The 23,050-nt window shown below is 36.0% G+C and overlaps 1 protein-coding gene across 2 annotated transcripts in view; it reads right to left on the minus strand.

Moving 5' to 3' along the window:
• Positions 1–23,050, minus strand: part of BNC2 (basonuclin zinc finger protein 2) — a 425,219-nt gene that overhangs the window by 280,625 nt on the left and 121,544 nt on the right. The window contains exon 2 of one of the 2 annotated variants that reach the window (XM_014069299.2): positions 7,033–7,239. In XM_014069299.2, coding sequence (XP_013924774.2) covers positions 7,033–7,239 — 207 coding nt within the window. Of the gene's footprint in view, positions 1–7,032; positions 7,399–23,050 lie in introns of those variants that run through there. The other variant, XM_014069305.2, reaches the window with a different exon arrangement.

Consider the following 23,050-nt stretch of genomic DNA (forward strand, 5'->3'; position numbering starts at 1 on the left):
GAAGTTAAAGCATAAGGAAAAACCCTATTCCAACTTGAATATTTCAATCTCTCTCATAATTCTTTTAAACCTCCAAATGCCCTAAATTCTGAAACTCTAAGATGTAACAATTTACTGGTCTGTATGAGTGAAAATTAGTCCTACCATCAGCAAAATTGATGGTGAAAGGGAGGACAACCAAGAGGCTTTTATTTTGTTTGTTTCTAACTTATGACGCCAGCCTAGTATCAGTAAACCCAGTGTTCCTTTGCAATCGCTTACCATGTCACCGTGACCTGCTAAATGTGAATTTTTTCACTATCACTACAATTCCTGCAATCCAGCCTCAGTTATGCAGGATTTTGTCCCAACATTTGAAAGATGCTGTACTCAGCAACTAATTATTTAGGGTTAAAAGTCAAGGCAAGCCATCCTTTAAGCAAGAGGTGCTGCTGTTATATTTTACTCTGTCTGTTATCTAACTCTTTTATTCTGCACAAAATAGACAAGCTCACAAATTTAACTCTTTTAAATCTAGCACCTACAATTTACATTATACCATCATAATGATTATGCTTTACGATCCAAGCTGTTCATTACATCATCAAATTAGATGCCATGTGTATTCACTATTACTAGCTAAAGATAGCTTTAAAGTTAGAAGAAGAAAAAAATTACAGACTATGGTTAAAATAAAATAAATACATTGGGCTGTGTATAAAACACAATTGTTTTTGCTTTCAACAACTGAGAGTGTATTTCCTATGAATCCATCAAGTAGACAACACTGAAAAAGGAAAATTATGCTTGAATGTCAGAGTGCGTCGGTCTATCATCTATCTATCTATCTATCATCTATCTATCTATCTATCTATCTATCTATCTATCTATCTATCTATCTATCTATCTAAAATCAGATATTGGCATGCACATATAGCCTTACATATATTAGGCAAATTATTTTCTGATTCATTATTTTCAAGAAAACTCCAATAAGATTCTTACAATTATGTCTATTCTATACACCCTCACATGCAAAGAACAATATAGTATTATAGCTTGATGCTACATGTTTACAGATGTTCATTCATAGGTATCCAGGTAGTAAATGGAAATTGTGGTGACACAACTGTACGTCTGTGTGCATTCAATGTGAATGAATAAGAAATTGTTTTAAAACAATTTCTTTCAACATTTTCTAGAGAATAATCTTATTTGTCTTTTGCAGAAGAGTCAACTAGCACCTTAGCATTTAAAGTATTTCTTGAGAATATGTATTTATAAAAACAACGTTACGGACAAATGTAGCTGCTGATATTATGCACAGACATAACCATGCAACATATTCACATACAAACATGTATATTCCTATATAAATCGAAAATGGAGAGATGGTATTGCATCCAAAGAGCTTTCAAATAAGAAAATGAATTATCTTTGGAATATGAATCTGTATGTTATTTTGAACAGCACATGTATTTCATATTCTTTCTAATAAATGGATCTGCTTACCTCTAAACACTCATATTACAAAGAACATCAATATGCTCAGAGAGAACACTTTCTCAAGGCCAAGCAAATCATACTACTTAGGACACCTTACCAGCAACAAATATTTTTCAAACCAGCATTTAACTTTTCTAGAATGAACTGTACGACACTCACAAACACAGCCACATACAGTATTTATCTCCCAACAGATTGAAACATTTATTTTACCACTGATACTTCAGAACAAATTAACAAGCAAGGCAAAATTATCCTTAACATATATGAAAAAATTCCAACTGCTAATGTTTGCCATAAAATGACCATCATTCATATCTTTGCTACAAGCTTCTCTTGTTAAGAAGAGACTTACAAAAAGCCTCTTGACAGTAAGTCTGTGAACCGAATGAACAGTGTTTCTTTCCCATTTACTGGAGTGAATTGCTATTTTATTTTATTTTAAATAGGAAGCTCAGAAAATTTGTAATACTTTTACAAGTAAAAAGATAATATTTTACTCTAGGTTAATACAATCTGTAAGTAAATATAACTATCTTTCTGATTTTAACTACTTTCTCATTACAATGGGGGTTTTGCACTCAAATTGGAATGAAATATTCCTATTACATAGTATTTGAAAATGTAAACTTTTTATGTGTAGAATATATTGCGGCAAAATAAGAAAGCTTTCATAACCAACCTCTCCGATATATTCCAATTCTTCATTTTTTCCGATGAAAAGATGCATCCGTATTAATATAAATATACAGATCTGATTTTAGTTTCCTCAACTTACTTCTCATCTATCTATGAAATGATTGTTCCAGTAATAAAGTCATTGTACTGATGAGAGAATTGAATCCACAATAGGAAAATTGTCACTTGTAATAATACTGGTGAGAAGCCAAATAAAGCAGCAGTACAAGATGTCAGATATTTGTACTTTAATAAGATACAGTAACACAATGAAATTATGTTGCTAATTTTGTTGCAGCAGTAGATGAATTTAAAATTACTGTATAATGGCTCACAGATGAACACACAACCCCAGTATTACTCTTTTAACTGGCTGAAAAGATACCTTTAAGAGTTTACCTCTTTTGTATTTGAAACAGGAGAGTAAAAAACGCTTTTACTCACTTCTGGCATTTTTTTTATCATTATTCATTACTGCTGTTTTTATATTATAGTCAATTTCATTTAAAGTATTTTAGCACAGCTCTTAAGAGAAGCTGGAAGAAGGAAAATAACACCTTTTTTTGATAAATGTAAAAAAACTATTCCATCAGAAAAACAAAAAAGGAAAAATTATTTTGTTATTCAAACAATCAATAGGCATTCTTTTTTACTTTGAAACAGAACTGGGATGTGTATGTTTCCATGTGTGCATTTACAAACGGCTTGGATTTAAATCTGGTCTCTGTTCAAATCAGTAAAGACCAGAAGTTAAAGGTTTCTGGATGCTATCCACCTATCACTGACCTAAGTGACCTAAAGAAGAGCCTTTGGAAAAAAAGTTAAAATATATGTTCCTTTAAGTTATCTGCACTTATTTTTGTACACAGAAAATTCCTTTCAAAGGATCTGCAGACCAGTAGGGTTTTTGTTTTATTTTTTTAAGGTACAAAAGTAGAACTGGTGTAAGGTTAAATGTCCATTTTTAAAACTTTTGAAACAAAGATAGCTGTGAATCTCTAAAGCTAAATGTTCTAATATATCCCGTTAATAACTCTCATAGCAAGAATGGTTTATCTCTATATATTATTCTATGATGTATAGCAAGTAAATGAATATATTTGACAGAAGCACACTTAAACTTACTTCTATTTATTTATTTATTTATTTCTAGTATATATTCTAAAAAAAATTATCTTAATATAGACTAAGGATTTCTGCTGCTCTCCAAGTACCTGTTGGTTTTCTATCACAGTGCCACATATTTACTTCAAATTGTCTTTAAAAAATTTTTAAATCTCCTTCCAGTTAGGAATAAAACTTATTCTGTGCATTTCATATAAAATCCATTTTATTAAACTATTCAAAAGTTTTATTTGCAGTGCATGTATCTATTTTATCAACAGTTTCTTATAAGCTATCCATCACCATCATACTAAATCAATCCTAGGGGCAAGGGGGATAAATGTGACCCACGGACAATATGGCCCACATAGCAACAAAAAAGTTTATGGTTGGGGCTGTCAGAAATATGTTCAGAAACATAGCAGTTGTAATTGATCAGTTAGATACACTGGATACCCAGAAATAGTATCTTGGAGAAGAATTAGAAATTTAAACACACCGTTAGCCATGAAGTGGAATTAATTAACTCTTTAAAAAGAGCAGGAATAAAAAAAAAGAAAATCAAGATTCTTAGATGCATTCAGGCAGACAACAGCATTCTAACCAACACTGGCACAAAAGCAAAACTTATACTTAAAAAAAATCCATACATTCAGCATTACCACTCTTACAATGCTACTGTCTCTGCAAGTGTATTTCAGTGGAATGATCAACACTGAATACAGCATCTGCCATGCATTTAGTCATATACTATACATACTATTATTCCTTTTCCAACACAGTCTCAAGAAAATAAACATGACCATATGTGTCCAGTAATGAGGGGAAAAGGAGAAACAAATCTTTATGCCCAACAAAACTAACAACCCCCCAAAATTAACAACTGAAAGTGGATGAACTCGCATTTTTTTATCTATTATATTTGCCTGCTCATTTGCCTAGAGTTGTCTTCTTTTTACTTGTTGAACTCTGTAGCCTGACATCTCCCACTTTTTATTATTCCAAAAACTATGAATGACTTTCTCTACATAAGTCAAACACTCAATGGGCAGTCTAACAAGAAGTATGCGGTTCAACAGTAATTTATCAATATGGTTTTAGCTGGGTTAACTCTTAATAAAATTCATTTTATTAAACTATTCAAAAGTTTTATTTGCAGTGCATGTATCTATTTTATCAACAGTTTCTTATAAGCTATCCATCACCATCATACTAAATCAATCCTAGGGGCAAGGGGGATAAATGTGACCCACGGACAATATGGCCCACATAGCAACAAAAAAGTTTATGGTTGGGGCTGTCAGAAATATGTTCAGAAACATAGCAGTTGTAATTGATCAGTTAGATACACTGGATACCCAGAAATAGTATCTTGGAGAAGAATTAGAAATTTAAACACACCGTTAGCCATGAAGTGGAATTAATTAACTCTTTAAAAAGAGCAGGAATAAAAAAAAAGAAAATCAAGATTCTTAGATGCATTCAGGCAGACAACAGCATTCTAACCAACACTGGCACAAAAGCAAAACTTATACTTAAAAAAAATCCATACATTCAGCATTACCACTCTTACAATGCTACTGTCTCTGCAAGTGTATTTCAGTGGAATGATCAACACTGAATACAGCATCTGCCATGCATTTAGTCATATACTATACATACTATTATTCCTTTTCCAACACAGTCTCAAGAAAATAAACATGACCATATGTGTCCAGTAATGAGGGGAAAAGGAGAAACAAATCTTTATGCCCAACAAAACTAACAACCCCCCAAAATTAACAACTGAAAGTGGATGAACTCGCATTTTTTTATCTATTATATTTGCCTGCTCATTTGCCTAGAGTTGTCTTCTTTTTACTTGTTGAACTCTGTAGCCTGACATCTCCCACTTTTTATTATTCCAAAAACTATGAATGACTTTCTCTACATAAGTCAAACACTCAATGGGCAGTCTAACAAGAAGTATGCGGTTCAACAGTAATTTATCAATATGGTTTTAGCTGGGTTAACTCTTGTGTTGCCAAAACAAGAGGGAAAAATTACTCCAACTATGAAAGTTCTAATAATATGAGGATATTAAGAAAGAATGACAGTTAGGTTAGGATGGATATATTACTAGAAAATGAATGAAAAAATAAGAGACATGCAATAAACCGATATATAATGTACTGCATTAGTGTGTAGCATGTAATGTGAGAATTGTTTTTTTCATTTAGTCTCTGTAACATATACGTCGCCTTTTAAACTTAGGTTGATTACATTTCTGTACAGGAAGCCGGTATCACTTGTAATCAGGGTCCCTCTACAGGATAAATCTAAATATACTTTATTTGAACACAGCCATCCTATGGAAAGTACATGTGATATTTAAACTCTGTCTGTATACAACTATTCTACATTATAAACTATATTAGACCTAAAGATGTTTTCTTTTTCTTGAGTTTCCAAAAGGTATCAGAATTTGCTTTTTCTTTTCACTAAAAGAACAAACAATTCCCATTTGCTGCAAGAGTGCTAAAGTGAGAGACATATTCATGTCAATGGAATTCATTCATTAAAAAAAACCCTGACAATAAAAGACCTCTCTGAATAATAAAAACATAGCTTGCAACTTTTGATTGCTTCAGCTTCGTGATTAAGAAGATGTGAAATTTTTTTCAAAAGAAGTAATTTAAAAAGAAAGAAAAACTAAAAGGGAGCAATTAGCATATGCTTTATATTTTTTAAAGTGTTCTTTACAATTTCTATCTTTTCTTTAAGTGAGTTTACACTGAAATCTCCCCCCTCACCCCCCCCTTTCAAACTCTGTGTGTGATTATTTCATGCAGAACATATTTTACACAGAAGAAGCAAAAGAATTGTAACACAGCTTTCTGGGCCCCGTATCATTAAGAGTTTGGTACCAATACACCTACGAGCTCTGTGATTAATTATCCGTTACTACTGGCCTTGCAAGAACATTTTAACTTTCCCCGTCCGTACCAGTCTCTCTTAAATGCAGCCCTAGGTTAAAGAACTGCTCTGGGTTGGGGATAACACACCAGGATACAACTCCAGAGAAACTGTCTTAAGAAAAAAGAGAAAGAGACAGCGAGAGAACAAGCAGCAGCTGGAACTGTTTCATCCAAGGACCCTCATCTCTGCGTTAGCAGGAATTCCAGCACAATCGCTTTGTCCTCTTTAGGATCCGGACACACTGTTTTCTGCCACCTGTACTCAATTAGACTGTTCTGCTTCCCCCTTCCCAAGTTTAGAATTAGTTTTCATAAGGGGACTTACATATTCCGCGAGGAGTGAAAAAGGAAGAAAGGACTTTTGGCTGTAATAGTAGGGGCTTTAAAAAAAAGTTTAAAAAGGAGGAAATAAAGAAAAACAAGGAGATTGGGATAAAGAAAAGAAGACAAAGGCAATAAACCAGGATAAATAATCTCCCTGGAAAACTTTGAGAAGGGAGCTTCATTTAAAAAAAGAAAAAGCAGTATTAGGCTTTCTTGTTTGCTTCTTTCTATTTTTTATTTAAAGGAGCTCTTGAGGGATGCACCGAAGTCAACCCAGACATACCAAAGAATAAGTTATGACATTACAGAAACTGTGCAGCAGCACTGAAATGAAAGGAGCATGAAAATGATAAAAAGGATGAAATGCATTTTTTTTTAAAGGGACAAAAGTATGCACAAGCCAGTGACAACAGCAGCAGCAACAGCAGCAACAACAACAAAAGTAACCCTTCCACATGTGACAATCAAAGGAAAAGTCTCCTACCTGCTGGGACATTCTGAACAAGAGGTTAGTGTCAGCGTGCTGCCATGTCCCCATGAAACCCGATTCGGAGGTGGTTGCCGTCCTTGTTGTTCCGAACTGCATGGAGTTGTCACTGCAGGAGTCTCTTAAAGTCAAGCCTCTTGTCCTCTTTCGTTCTGTTTGTCTCTGAATGTCTCTGTCTCTCACATCCACTTCTGCCTCTTCTGACTGAAAAGTGAAGGTGGATTTTTTTGAGTCTCTTGGCAGCCAGTAGCAGGAGTGTGGTGGTGTTAAGCTAGCTGCGTTGTTCATTTCATCTGGGGGAGAGGGGCTTTGGGGAGGGGGCAAGAGCTTCTTTCGCACCTTCTGCACAGTTACCCCTATCATTTATGCATACCCTGTGACTCCCAAAGCTCGCCTTGGCTTGGTTTTACAGCTGCCTGTCAGGTGTGCCTGATGCACTGAGGAAAGACCCAACCATCAGCTTCATACTCTCAGCCACTGGATGTCATTGGATAGCAGAGCAGAAGAGAGTCAACTGCACCGTTCCACTGTCAGGCTCCAAATGACATCTTGCATTAGCCCACTTCAGTCTTAACAAACACATGCACCTTCTCTAAGTCGCCTGCTGATCGGAGGAAACTCCGGAGAACAAGCCGTGGCCCTTTCCCTGTTTTCTTTTAACAATCCTGTCAAGAACAGCGTGTAATTGCTGACACTTCCCTGTTAAATGCAGACTGTAAACCTCCTAACAGAGAGGAGGGAAGAGGGCAAATCAACTCCTCACGCGCACACAGACAATAAGCATGCAGAATGCCGCACAAAGTTGATGTGACTTTAATGTAAATACACACACACACTGGCACACACCTATTAAAGACCGATGCGGATGTCACAGCTACTTTGCAATCATCCCAGCCCAAATTTCTCAACAACAACAACAAAAGCTCTTACCAAAAAAGAAGGGGGAGGTGGAAATAAGATAGTCTTCAAATTCTTTTACATATAAAACTAGAACAATTACATATATGTTTCATCTCTCACAGCTTTCTTCTCTCCCCCTCCTGTTAACTGCCTAAATGCCTTCAGGACCCGAAGTCAAAGGAAAAGAACTGTCTCCCTCCTTTTCTATAAAGATTAAAGTCCCTTTCTTTCTTTTGTCCTATTTAAACTTTACAGATGATGACTGTATAACAGCCTCTAACAATCTAAAGGAAAAAGAAAAGGAGACAGGAGGAGCAAAATAGTTTCATCCCAGGGAAAAAAAGACATATTTCTATTACGATAAACAAGTGTTTATGAGAGATCCAAAGTCAAAAAGCCACTGGTATCAACAACTTTTTAAAATCATCTGTATTTAGAACAATACATAGTATTATCCTATTGCTGATGTGTAATTTGCTGTCCTATGAGGAAAAGCTGGAAGGAGGGGCAAAGGGGGAGAGAGGGAGGAAGGGAGGGAGGGAGGGAGGGAGGGAGGGAGGGAGAAAGAGAGAGAGAACGAACACCTACATAGAGTACACAAATACTGCAACTTTAAAAAAGAAATGTAAAGCAAAATTCATGCTCCCTGATAAAATCAACTTGCATTAAAAAAAGAAAAAGGAATCTTGCTTGCCTCAACTGAATGTGTAAGGAACATTCATCTTCTAATAAAGTCTGCAATTTTAGAGGACAAATGTACTACTCCTGCAGTTTTTTTCTAAACTGAAGAACAATAATAAACCTTATCCTCCTCAAAAGCAACAAAAGGATCATGAGAAAGCTTCAATGGCAGCCTGGTGTCATTAGAGCGCAATGAGAAAAGATGAGGAAGTGTGCACTATGTTGACACAAATGTGTCTTCCTCTTTAGATCCTGGCATCTCCTGAAAGCTTTTCTGTTAAAACTTCCCTCCAGTTCACCGCCATTAAGCACACAAAAGTCTCAAAAGCTGCAAATTCAATATCTTAGCAGCAGAAATGAGAACTCAAAGAACTGTTGCCTTAAAATATATTAAGTCCACCTGCAGTCGAGAAAAATATTCTTGTTGCGTGGAATGGGGATGGGGGTGCAAAAAAAAAAACCCACCAAACCAAAAGCAAACTGAACAAACCATGTGAGGCAATTGTGCCAACAGTGGCTGTACCTTTACAGCTAACTATTACCCACTTAAACTCCTTCTCAAATTTGCTAGCCTCTTGCTTTCTGAAGTGGCACTCAGTCCCTTAGTCAAGCTGCCTGCTCAGCTCCTGACCTTCCGACTAATGGCTGTTATTTGTGGGAGGCTTAAGGACAATGTCAATAGCCAGCTCCCCGGCTCTGCATCTCCTACGCAGTGTCTTTCTTTCCCTCCTGTCCTGCAGTCCTCCCCACTCCCGGGGAGAGAGAAGGGGGGGAGGGAGCAAAAACCCACGCACACAAAATCAACTGGCATGCAGCAGCAAGCACCTGCAGTAATAGACTCTTTTATTAAAACTGTTATTCTGCAAGACTTGAAAATCCCAGTGGACTGGGCCATGTCAAAGCCGATATAATTAACTAGAGGCTCAGCAACGGATCAATTACCAGACAAGCAAGTGATAGTGAAATCAATGAAAGATCATCAGCCACATTATCAGTGTTGCAACTCATTAGGATAAAACTGAGAAATGTGCTCAAAGCCAGCCCAAGCAAGGTGGCATTACAAAACAAAGGGCTAATTTAGAGACCCTGCTGTGAACAATCTGTAACAGAATTAGCCTTTTTCCCCCCTAAACGGCACAGCTCTGTAACTAAATGTGACAGTCAGAGAGAAGCAGTTTATTAAGACACCAACTCCAAGTTTATTTAGTTCATAAACTCTCTCCTAGAAAATCAATACAGTCTGCACAGGGTTATTAGGCTGACTAGCTAATACATCCAAATCTTTTCTTCCCAAGCGCATCTAACAGAGAGAAGAGAAATTCTGAACAACTGCAGGGGATGGCATGAGAAGAAAAAAACTTACCCTACAAAGGCCACATCATGGTATACAGCAGTCATACACAGTCCAGAAAGGCACTGCTGAGACCATTCCGGAGAAGCTAGCAAAACAGCATGTTATATCTTCATCACCACTAACTACATTTAATGCTATTAAATAAAAAAATTATTCCAATTAGGCATGTTAAGAATTAAGAAGTAAACCAACACATGCCAATTGTCGCAGTTCAATGTATAAAATATCAATCATTTCAGAAATAACAAAAATCCTTAGAATAGTAAAACATACAAAAATTACACTAAGGATTCTCTGCTGAAGCTGATAACCTTATCCACACCTTTAACTGAGAGTGGCATCATTTGGATAAAACAAGATATGTACATTCAGACCACACCACCCTATAGTATTTTGTTTAAACTTAGAAGCTTATCTGAAAACTGTTCAGCATAAATGGTTGGCGAGATATAAGAATTGTACAAAAATGTATTTCACCGCATTCGTATATAGTGAGCACATTTTAGAATGCCTAAGGCACTGACATTAATACAGCAAAATATACTAATGTGGCAAACCATATTTAGTTGTATGCTTTTTCTTAAAAATTATTTCTTTATAGACATCTTGTACTACTTGAAATGCCCTTAACCTAATAAAAAACGACTCATTAATTTGCTCTATAATAATATTCTTTAAATTCAATCTCCAATGTTAATATTTCCCATTGAAATTAATTATTTTTCCCCTTGGTGCAAGGAAATTGTTACGATATTTTTTTAAAAAAATATTGTCCCATAAGTATAAGTACCTCACCTGACATTGATAATTTTTTGTTACACTTCAATAATCATAAACACTACAAATTTACTATTATCATTTGAATTGAGTCACCATAGGTCATGTTTCAAAAAAATTATCTTGAGCAAACATTTAATAGATTTCTACTATCGAAAACTAACTGTTCTCCAGGGCAATATTTTGCAATCTTTAAATATATTGTAAAATGAAAGAATTATCATAACTTTTTTGTGTGATAGCATTGCTGCTTAATGAATGATAGTCTTCCAAGTATATAAGAAAGAGAGTAACATAATTCCCTGAGTACAAAATTATTTTGATATCAGTTTTAATTTAAGAACAACAATACCTCTGTATTTCCATGATTAGGTGATTGCTATTTTATATACCAGTACTTTATATTCAATGCATATTGTACTTTAACTTTTATTAATTTTAGTCAATTATTTATTCATCTTTATTGTAACATTATTATATTTACTTAATTAGAAATTGCACATATTTAAAAATAAAAATAATGTCCTTGTGCCTCACTTATTTTCTTCACAGTTCATCTCTATCAATAAAAGCAACATGAATTATCTTTAAGGATCAACAGCATATACAAATCTTTAAAATTTTATTTTTATATAATTCAGATTTTAATTAGGAAAACATAATTTTTAATCCCTTTGATGTATATGCATTGTATATATACATTCAAAATTTGAAATTTAGTTACCATGAGCATACAAGATTGAGGGGAAATAATGCAATCGATTCTGTAATCACAAGAAATAATGCTTTTCACCCCCTATAAAGATTGCTAGAAGCATTAATTCCCACAATTATTTGTTTACCTCTTGTACTGATGTTTACAATATTTGTTTTCCTAACTTGTACATATTTACTATACATATAGAAAGTTTTGTTAAAGAAGGAAACATGTTTAAGTAGGTTTGCACGACATTGCAATATGAGCCTTTAATTTAAATGCCAGAAAAATCTAGTGCAGAGTCAAGAACCCTCCCAAAATATGATTCCTATTCATGAAGAAGAAAACAGAAATAAAAGTCTGTTGAAGAGTTCCCTGATGTCAATCCAATGCATGCAGGTATACCATATGATTAGGAGCTTTATAATTCATAAATATATGACAATTAATGAATATATGAATATATGTATGTATGTGTATGTATGTATGGAGAGAGAGGGGGGGCACTTTGGGTTCTCTTACTTCTGTACTTCAAAGTGAAGATTCTTCCATAATAGAAAGTCAAATTTAGTATAGTTCAAAAAAATGCTTTATATAAAAAAAATTATATCAGAGAAACATTTAGCAGTACAAAAACAAAAAAGAATACTCCTTCTACCATCGAAGGCCATACTATGTCCATTTTTTTTACACTCTCATCAGCAAGACTTTTTGACTTTTAAGCTAATTTGCTGAGTTTAATCTGGTGGGTGTTGCTATTTACCTTAAAGCACACCAATAAGTTGAGTTTCAATGTACTGAATATTTTATTATTATTTAAAAAATGTATATTTCATGACCAGTGATCTTGAATGCCTGTTTTGTAAAAAGAGAGCAATAAATAATAAAGAAGGATAAAGAAAAAGAAGCAATCTTCACCTTGTTTTTTCTGAATAACTGTACATACATAAAAGTAATAATTAAAAATAGACTTACAATGAATTTTTAAATGACTAGTTAAATACATGTTGGAATGTAGCCATACTGGAATCCCTCTCTGAACACATGAGCTAGAAAAGCAGAAATCACACACAAGCAAAAATAACTGTGAGCTTTCTCCTTATCACATTGACTAAGTGATTAATTGAGTTTTAGCAGCAACTAGAAATATATTCAAGACTTGAAAAAGACTAGATTTACTAGGAGGGAAAATTCATTGGTAGGGATTGGGTATAACTGTTTGAATGCACTTGTTGAGATAAATACGTGTTTGCTAAGAATTCTGTATGCTACATTGATTTACTGTACACAAACTGAAATCCCAGAGTCTACATTCAGCTGCTAGAAGATTTTTTTATCAGTAATAACAGTGCAATGCCCTTTATCCTCCCCTTATTAACTATTCATTTTCTAGGCTTGGTTAAATAGATTGCTGGGTTAAAGATCAGTGGTTTTTCATGTGAGACACTCCGGTATTTATTCAGGACAAAAGTGTCCCTGTTCTTACCATCATAATGAAATGGGTCCTCCATATCGCATGACAATCGGCCCTTGATTAGATCTAAACAGTCAAGCTTAGATAATTTTTTAGAACATTTTCTAAATGCATGTCTGTTTAGAATTCAGCAAGGAAGAAGGAATTGTTCCAGAAGATACCAAAAGTAATTAGCCTTGTATGCATATGAAGAGTATAAGAAGAAGATCTGATCAGGAATCAATGAGTCCATACTGCAAATGGGTTTTATTCCATTGCACAGGGCTATTGTTCATATTTAGAGTAGTCATTCCCTACCTGGAATCTTCTGCTATATTGGGTTCAAGAACCCACATCTTAACTGGGAGGGCCAAGTTGGGTATGTGTATTGTAAGGCTGAGTTTAGTCACACAAGGCAATTATCTTAATCACATAATTCTTAAACCCAACTTTCACTTTAACCCCTTAAGAGCACAAGAAAGATCCATCCATCTTGACCAAGGTTGGGCAACTATCGGAACTTTACGACATTCAACTCCCAGAATTCTTGATCCAGCCATGTTAGCTCAGGAATTCTGGGAGTTGAAAGTCCACAAAGTTTACATAATTGCCCACCCAATCTTGATGCTTTGTATGCTCTGAGTATAGGCTATTTTCCAGTCATTGGTTGAGGTTTCATCTAAACGTTTTTACTACCCTATATCAAACAAATTGTTAAACCTGGATCCTTATGCAATGCAAAACATGCATATATTCTACTCCCAAAATTATGCTCCATATGAAATATCTAATAAACATGAGTATTTTGATTCAAGTGACATCACAGGATCCCATTTTGCAGGAACAGATCTCCATCTTTGCATTAAAGGCACAGTGTTTCTTTCCATCATCAAATTAATTCCAAGTATATTTTGTAACTCAGTTTGGATGGAAAAAAAACAATTTTTGATTTTCCATAAAAAACTGAAGCCTGAAAAGTGTCTCATGATGCTTTCAAACATATTGTTGAATCCTCTTACACTTTTGTTTTATGAAGGTTTTATTAAGTGTCATTGACACATTACCTAACATTTGTAACAGTTTAATGTTATTCTGCTTTGCATAGTAAATCTTCAACATTTGTATTATATCAACTAAAATAAAAGATCACAGAAACACAAGGAAAAGAGAGTTTGCTTGAACTTAAATGTCTTAGTTCTAACTTTCAGCTCCTATTAATTTTTTATCTGCATCCTCCCCCCCAAAAAACTCTACTTTCCTTGTTGTCATATACTAATATTCATTGTGCATTTCATTTTTCTGCAGGGAGTGCCTTTCCCCAGGAGCTCAAATGGAGCAGAAAGCACAGCAATCGTTTGTTAGGCCTTTCATAATTGTCAAAGGATTGCTGGTAGGGCTAGGCACCATGACACATAGCTAACTTTATTCTTTCAAGAATAAAATCCTGATTTAATTATAAGATAAATCAGGATTAACCTGGACTCATCAAATTATATTTCTGTTGGATTATAAAGCTCACAACCAGTCTTAAATTGCCTTTCTGCCTTTTTCTAACTACCTCCAGTCACAAATTCCATTAAGAGCCATATGTACATGACTTTATGCAATAAACAAAAAAAGATGGGATTATTACAGAGCAGGGATGTATTGAAACTACACAAAGCTGGCATAATGACAGTAGTTCCAAGGTGGCATTTTAATAGAGCAAACAGCATTTTCTTTCCCCAAGAATGTAAGTCAAGGAATAGCTGTGCAACATCTGTTAGACTATGAAATATTAACAGATGTCTTAAGTGAAAAAGTACAATCCATACAGGAAACCTTACGCCAAACAGATACTGCTAACTTTCCACAAATTACAAGGAAAAAAAATATTGGCATCTTGCTTCTTTTCTGTAAAACTTATACAGCATTTCTTCCGCTTGGGTTTTCCTAAGTAAGAAGAGACTGACTCATAGCTAAAAATCCATTTAAAACATATCAATTTCTAATAATAACATGTACCGTATGAGACGCACCGGAATGTAAGACCCACCAAGGTTTTGAAGAGAGAATGTTTTTTTAAAAAAGTAGGTAGGTAGATAGAGGGATAGAGAGGAAGAGAAAGAGAGAGAAATACAGTAGGTAGATAGGGAGAGAGAGTGAGTAGGTAGGTACAGTAGGTGGGTAGATAAAGGGAAAGAGAGAGAGAGAGAGAGAGAGAAATAGAAATAGAGAGAAAGATAAATACAGTAGGTAGGGGATGAGAAAGAGTATAGGTAGGTAGGTAGGTAGGTAGGTAGGTAGGTAGGTAGGTAGGTAGGTAGGTAGGTAGAGGGATAGAGAGAGAAATAGAAAGAGAGAGAGAAATACAATAGATAGGTAGGGGGAGAGAAAGAGAGTAGGTAGGTTGGTAGGTAGAGGGATAGAGAGAGAGAAAGAGAGAAATACAGTAGGTAGGGAGAGAGAGAGAGTGGGTAGGTTGGTAGGTAGAGGGAGAGAGAGAGAAATACAGTAGATAAGTAGGGAGGAGAGAGTAGGCAGGTAGGTACATAGGTAGATAGAGGGGGGAGGGAGAGAGAAATACAGTGGGTAGGTTGGGAGAGAGAAATAGAAAGAGATAAGAGAGAGAAATATAGTAGATTGGTAGGGAGAGAGAGTGAGTGAGTAGGTAGGTTGGTAGGTAGAGGGATAGAGAGAAATAGAGAGAGAAATACAGTAGGTAATAGGGGGAGAGAGAGAGAGAGAGAGAGAGAGAGAGAGTAGGTAGGTAAGTAGATGTTTCCAGGTGTATTTATCCATGTGCTGGAAAAGGAAATCATTGGAGCACCTAAGACTTTGTTTCTGCTGGTACAGCAGACTTGATCAATGTAATTCTCATCAATCAATTAAAGAGCTGCTATGTTCTATAGTTTTCCCTCTGGTCCTTTGACTAGGGAGCGCTGCCCTCGCTCCTGATTGGTTACCTGTTTGACAGCTGGCATATATAAAGAGCTGTCAAACGGGGCTCAGTTGTTGCCGGTTAGCTGAGGCGTGCATATTGTGAAGTGCTGCGTTAGGCAACCTGTTAACATTAAAACTGTTAGCATTTTGAAGCCCTGGCTTGCCTCCGTATGTCTGCCCGCATTCTCCCTAGCTAGAACAAGAGCTTTCCAAAAAGGAAAAAGGAAACCTTTTTGCACTCTGCAAACCTCCCCAAAACAGCCCATTTTTTGTGAAATTGGGCCAATTTTTTTCAAATAAATGGCATGAATAGCCTTGGGGGGGGGCTTGCAGAGTGCTCTGTGGGGGTGAGGGCCAAAAACTAGCAAAAAATGGCCCATTTTTTGAGAAAATGGGCCCTTTTTGTCAAAAAATTGCATGCATAGCCTTATGGATGCTTATAGAGTGCTGCTGGGGGCTGGGGGTGGTCAAAAACGGCCCATTTTTTGCTAATTTCTGCCCTCCTCAGCCCCCAGGAAATCTCTGAAAGCTTCCATAAGGGTATGCATGGCCATTTTGGTGAAGGGGAGGGACTTCAGGAGGCAAAAAAACGCTGTATTCAGTGTATAAGACGCACCCAGATTTTCAGCCTATTTTTTGAGGGGAAAAAGGTGCGTCTTATACTCTGAAAAATATGGTATGTTAATATACTCATGATTTTTAAATATTTATGCACAATGTTTTATGTAGTTTTTCTTTGATAGATAAATAAGGGGAATTTTAAGTGGATAGGCTCAAAACAAAAGAACTTACAGGAACTATGTATTTTTAAGTTGCTTGCCGTAAGATTTATTTGGAAAATAAATAAATATCACTAATATGGCATTGCTACCAAGAGTAAAAGCATGTGCTTTTCACATATAATATTTAACATTTAATTTGAATATTATCCAAATAATATTCATATATTAAATATATTTTAATAATAATATTATAGCAAGGGTTTTCCTGAGCTCCCTAAACATACTTTTATTCAAAGTAAAATCTACTGTAAATCACATCTAATATTGCACATGTTTAGTTTTGAATAGGAAGATAAAATATAAAAGGGTAAACAAAGCACAAGGGTAATAAAGAGATAAAGAATTTCTCATCTGTAATAAATACATAAGAAATTCAGGTTGATATATGAAAATCTGTATCTTTTTTTGTATGCAATTTGGTGTAATAATTAAGGTGCTAGTCTAGAAGCCAGGAGACTGTGAGTTCTAGTCCCTCCTTAGCAATGAAAACCAGCTGGGTGACTTTGGGCCAGTCACTCTCTCTCAGTTCAATTCACCTGGGGAAAACAAGAGGAGGAAGGAGTATTATGGATGTTTGCTTTATTATTTACAAAAATAATAAAAGAGGGATTTAATTTTTTTTTAAAAAGTGATAAGCATTTATCTGAAAATAAATTAATATATGCATGCATAACTATCTTTATTGGCTGGTTTTTCCATTGAGGCTCCTCCAGAGGTGCATGTCACATACTGTAACAACCGGTTCGCCCAGAACTGAAAATGTGAGTGTACACCTTCTGTACATGTGCACGGCATTGAAAAAACAGTGATTATGTAGGACAGGATAGCGCCAAGGCAGGTGGTCATGCCTAGCCGCTGGTTGAAACTACCGGTTCGCCCAAACCGGTCCGAACCGGCAGCAGCCCACCTCTGGTCTCCTCCCAACTCTACTTTCTCCAAAATGATTACTCTTAGGAATCTAGACATATGAAAGCTATCAAGGGAAAGCCAGCTAGCAGTGAAAGGTAGAGGCAGAATTGAATACAACCTGGCCTGCCACTTTTTCTTAACTTGTTAGTCATGGTCTGTTGATGCTTGCATTCAAATCTTGCTATACTTTCCCTGATTTGGGCTACTGAAATAAACATCTTTAATTTGTAGGGTTTTTTTCATTCAAAAAGCTGATACAGTACGAACGATCAAAATCAGCAGAGTGGATCAAGCTAGATGCAATTTTAAACCACTTGAGTTTTTTTTGGGGGGGGGGGTAGTGGGGACATTGTGTTGAAGATACTGAACTCTGTATTTCAATAAAAATGGTGCTTTGATTTTCAATCGCAATTTGGTGCTGTAGTATGGTAAATCCAGCTAATAGGAAACCTGGAGGCATGCATGTGTCACAATAATCATGGAATAATGTGCTGGTTTCATAAAAAAAAATCTAAGCAGCTTCATGGTAATACTAATAATGGTTTATATATATATACTAGCTGATAACCTGTCATTGTCTGGGTATTTATTTATAGGGTTAGGATTGTCTGCACCAAATGTAATTTCTAATGTTGGATTTTCCCCCTTACCAGAAGGAGCCCTCTTGTGGAGTATTGTAAAGCCATTATCATGGCAACTCCATTGCACTGTACAGTAGAAGCCATTTTATGGAAGCACAGTAGAAGCCATTTTAAGGCACAACAGGCTATATTGTAACAGAGGAGCGTTAGGGGTATCTTTACCCCCACAGTATTTTTCTCTAGAAAGTAAGTATATAAAGTTTGGTTGAAATTGCTTGAGGCATTCCAGAATTATGCTGGAACATACACACATACACACAGAGCCATTTGGATAGATAGATAGATAGATAGATAGATAGATGGATGGATGGATGGATGGATGGATGGATGGATGGATGGATGGATGGATGGATGGATGGATGGATGGATGGATGGATGATAGATAGATAGATAGATAGATAGATAGATAGATAGATAGATAGATAGATAGATAGATAGATAGATAGATAGATAGATATAGGTAGTCCTTGACTTACAATTTATAATTGAGCTCACCATTTATGTTGCTAAGAAAGAAAATTATTAAGTGAACGTTGCCACATTTTTGCCATGGTTTTAAGCAAATCACTCCGGTTGCTAAGCAAATCATGTGGTTGTTAAGCTAATCTGGCTTCCTTCATTGACTTTGCTTGTTGGAAATCAGCTGGAAAGGTTACAAATGGTGATTATGTGACCCTGGAACAATGCAACCATCATAAACACATGCCAGTTGTCAACTGCCCATATTCTGATCACATGACCATGGGGATGTTACAACATTGTAAGTGTGAAAAATGGCTGTACGTCATTTTTTTCCAGTGCCACTGCAACTTTGAATGGTCACTAAAAAAATGATTATAAGTCAAGGAGTACCTGTACTTTATTTGTTGCTAAGAATCTGACTCTTTTTGATCTCTACACAATTCTACATTGATCATTGAGCCATGGTGGCACAATGGTTAGAATGCAGTACTGCAGATTACTTCTGCCGGCTGCCTATAGTTCGATTCTCACCAGCTCAAGATTGACTCAGCATTCCATCCTTCTGATATTGGTAAAATGAAGACCCAGATTGTTGGGGGGAATATGCTACCTCTGTAAATCGCTTAGATATAAATCTAAGTGCTATTGCTATTCATCATTCTGAAATTTCTAGGCTAATGTACAGTAAAGACAAAATCATCTGAATGATGTTACCAAATCCAGACAAATGCCATTACTAATATTGCTATTAGGTGAAATCAGTATATTAGGGCTTGCTTTGTATTTCTTTCCTTACTCTAGGTAGAACAGAATTCACTTCATATTATGAGTATTCCAAACTGGGATTTCTAATCTGCTCAAGGAGTAGACTGTTTCTTAACAATTAGTTGATGCCTTTACTGCAGCTTTCATCCTACCTATTTGCTAATATAGGTATTAGGATTTTTTCTTGCAAATGGTAAACTTTGATTTGTGGTAACAAATAGTACTGCAGTATTGACTGTATTTTTCTTTGCTGGTTTGCCTAGTCTTTGGCCACAACCCTAAAGCTGCTTTACCATGCTTCTCGAACTGCCAGGAAATCAGCTGCTGTAAATCTTGTGCGCCTACAGGCATTTCTTTACAAATGGGTCTGTGTTGTGTTGTGCTGTAGTTTCAATATTCAATATTCCAAGGTCTGCAACTGATAGTAAAATTTACTTGAAATTTAGACTTGCCCAGCATTATTCACCAGGTAAAATGCCTCCTCTACCTGATATGCACACCTCCACAAATACTCTATAACCTGCATTTTTTCTTTCTCACCTTATCTTCAACTGACTTTTTACACACACACACACACACACACACACACACACACAGACACACACACACACACTTTGAAACTGATCACCATTCAAGTGTTTATGGCCACTAAGAAGCAGCAAAAATTTCTTGATAGCTTGCCTGGAATCTAGTGGTCATCTGGATTTGTGCAAGATGCTGTTGAACCATTTCAAGAGGATTTCAACCACCAAAGAAGTTAAAACCAAATTCTAAATCTACAATTCTCCATGCACTTCCAAAGAACTCCTGTTAAGTGGAATGGGAGTGATTGCTGAATAGATAACGCACAGGATTATGCTGTAATTTATTATCTTATGATAAAACAAATTGAACTGCAAGTGTCACATCTGCCCCTTTTCTATCCAGAAGACATAGGTTCACTACCATCATGAGACAAATAGTAGCAGCTGCTGTCACATCAAAAGTCCTATGACTACATGATGAAAAAAAAAATCAATCTGCACAGCCCTGCCATTTGTTAAAATACGTCTTGTATATGAGGAATTCCCATCGGTGCCAAGAATTATTTCATTAATGGATAGCTATCTTAGGAAAAGCAGATAGAAAACAATTGGGCCAAATATATTTTTCCTTCCAAGATACCAGCTGTTGCTTATAAAACAGAATACTGATGGGCATGGGAAATTGCAACTGATTATTTTTCTAATAGAAAACAGTCTAGCCATGCAGTTCTTCTGTACATATCAAGGGACAGGTAATTTCATCTATCAAAAAAAAAAAAAAACAGGAAAAATGGGGTCCTACTTGTGATCTAGTTTCATGACATCCGAAAGCACCTTCATACATACTGTGGGCCTTCAAGCACCATTAGCACTGGAAGTTTAGTAAGATTGATCTTGGAGTTCATGGTCTCTTATTGTCAACAGTACATTATAAAACCAATACTAAATACTTTATAAACAGGTCTCCCTACAGTGTATTAGAAGAGCAGTGCATATTTCATACTCTATAGTTTATAGTAGCCACACATCCATCAGACAATTAAATAATTTATCAGGGGCTTAAAAGTGCAATACAAGTCAATAAACTTTTGAATACTTACAAGCTGCTAGCTGTATCCAATTTACTAGACTTTTTAATTACTTGAACATTCACAATGGAAACTGCTATTTTGTCATTATACATAATCAGGAGGGTGAATGAGATCATGAGAAAATAGTTGGTTATAGAGCTTTGCATTTCAAATTAATTCTTTCTCTGCTCATTTAAATGTGTTGATTTACGTACAAAATTAAGCACATACAAACTCATCTATGTTGGATGCTACTGAGTTTGATATCTTTCAGTGCAACTGATACATACTGTATAGTATTAATTATGGTTCACACAGATAGCTGGATGGTTACACTGGATTTGGCATATTTATCCATCTAGGATCTGGAGCAGGCAGATGTTATTGTCGTCATAGGATGTAAGCTGTTCCAAGTTGTGTTTTACAATTGGCTCATGGTGATTTTATCAATGCCGATGGTGTTCAAGTGGTACTCCAGAAGTTATGGGATTGCACCCAAGGACCCTATTACTATTGGTACTATTTTTTATTTCTTTTGCCACAATGATTTACAGGACTTATATTTTGTGGTCTTCTTCCATTTTTTCCCCTCTATTTTGCTGTCTCCTGGTATTGAGGCTGTCCACTATCTACTATCCAGGTTTTTTTTTTTGTCACTTAATTTGTTAACACTTAACAACTGTTAGACTTAGAGTACTATGTGACAAGTGCTTTTCTAATTGAATTCTAAAGTCTAAGAGCACCTTAGCATTTGCATTTTCTATTACTTTGTTTACGCTGTGGTCCCACCAGTTCTTACTTGCAGGCAAATGGTATTTCTTGTAGATCTTCCAATGCATCATTGTTGCTATTTAGTCATGCTGTTTGTAATCAGCTTGTGTGACCTTGCAGTAGCTAACTTGGTGGTCCCCCGTTTCCTTCAGCTTCTTTGTAGAGGCAGCATTTGCTTTCTGTTGCTGTGTTCTCAATTCTGGCTTTGTGTGTATGCATTTCTTCCTAAGTCTTGGCCTTGTGTAGCCAGAATTAGCCTCTCTGTCTCTTTCTTTAACTTTCCTGTTCTTGGCCATTGCCAGGTCTTGTCATCTGCTTTCCATGTTTTTTTTTTAAATATACTGGCCATGTAATACTTTGTCTTCCAAAGTCTCTGTTCTTCTCTTCATTTGACTTTCTTCTAGATCAGTTTGATCTCTCCAGTACTAGGAAGTCTTCATGGTATATGAGCATTTATGTTTTTTTTTTTTTTTTTTACTCTCCTTCAGATATTCTTCCAATGCTCTTTTCAACTATCTGGTATACAGTTGCCATCTATTTTCCTTGGTAAGTAAAGTCTGTCAACATCACTGCATGGAAATACATACCGTATTTTTTGGACTATAATAAGACTCATCAGACCATAAGACTAGGTTTAGAGAAGGAAAACAAGAAGAAATTGTTTTTGGCCTCTGCTTGTCCTGTTTTTGGCCTCCCCAGCCTCCAGAAGCAGTCTGCACCCCTAGAAACACTCCCAAACCCTCTGCGCCTCCCAGATGCTGGGGAGGGCAAAAACAGGACTGATGGAGGCTCCGGAGACCAAACACAGGCCCATTTTTAGAATGCTTCTGGACACCAGGGAGATAATAAATGAGATGTGTGGAGGGTTTGGAAGGGCCAAAACAGGCCTGTATTTACTCTATAAGATGCACAGACATTTCCACCCACCTTTGGAGGGGGGAGTGCATCTTATAGTCTGAAAAATACGGTAATTCATTGTCAGGTTTGTTATGGTCTTACTATTCAGGGCTTTTCATTCTGTTTGAGTCCACTCTACTTTTCAGCTGTGTATCTAATAACTAGATATTGATAGCCTTCATTGTATTTCCTTCTCTGACAACATTTTCACTCTCATTATGATTTATTCACCACTAGCTTTCTTGACTTCAGACTTTCTTGATGCACAGATATTTGTATTAATCTTCTTCATTCAGACTGTTGATATTATTTCCATAGAGCATCTTGATAGTTTTCACTGTTTTTTCCTATTCGTGGTAAGGATGGCACATGTGACCAGGCCAAATATCATTGCAATATCTTGGCTGTGT

Source organism: Thamnophis sirtalis, unplaced genomic scaffold (genome assembly GCF_051295495.1).
Source record: "Thamnophis sirtalis isolate CommonGarterSnake01/CBP01778 unplaced genomic scaffold, rThaSir2_p1.2 scaffold_5, whole genome shotgun sequence".
Taxonomy (NCBI): Eukaryota; Metazoa; Chordata; class Lepidosauria; order Squamata; family Natricidae; genus Thamnophis; species Thamnophis sirtalis.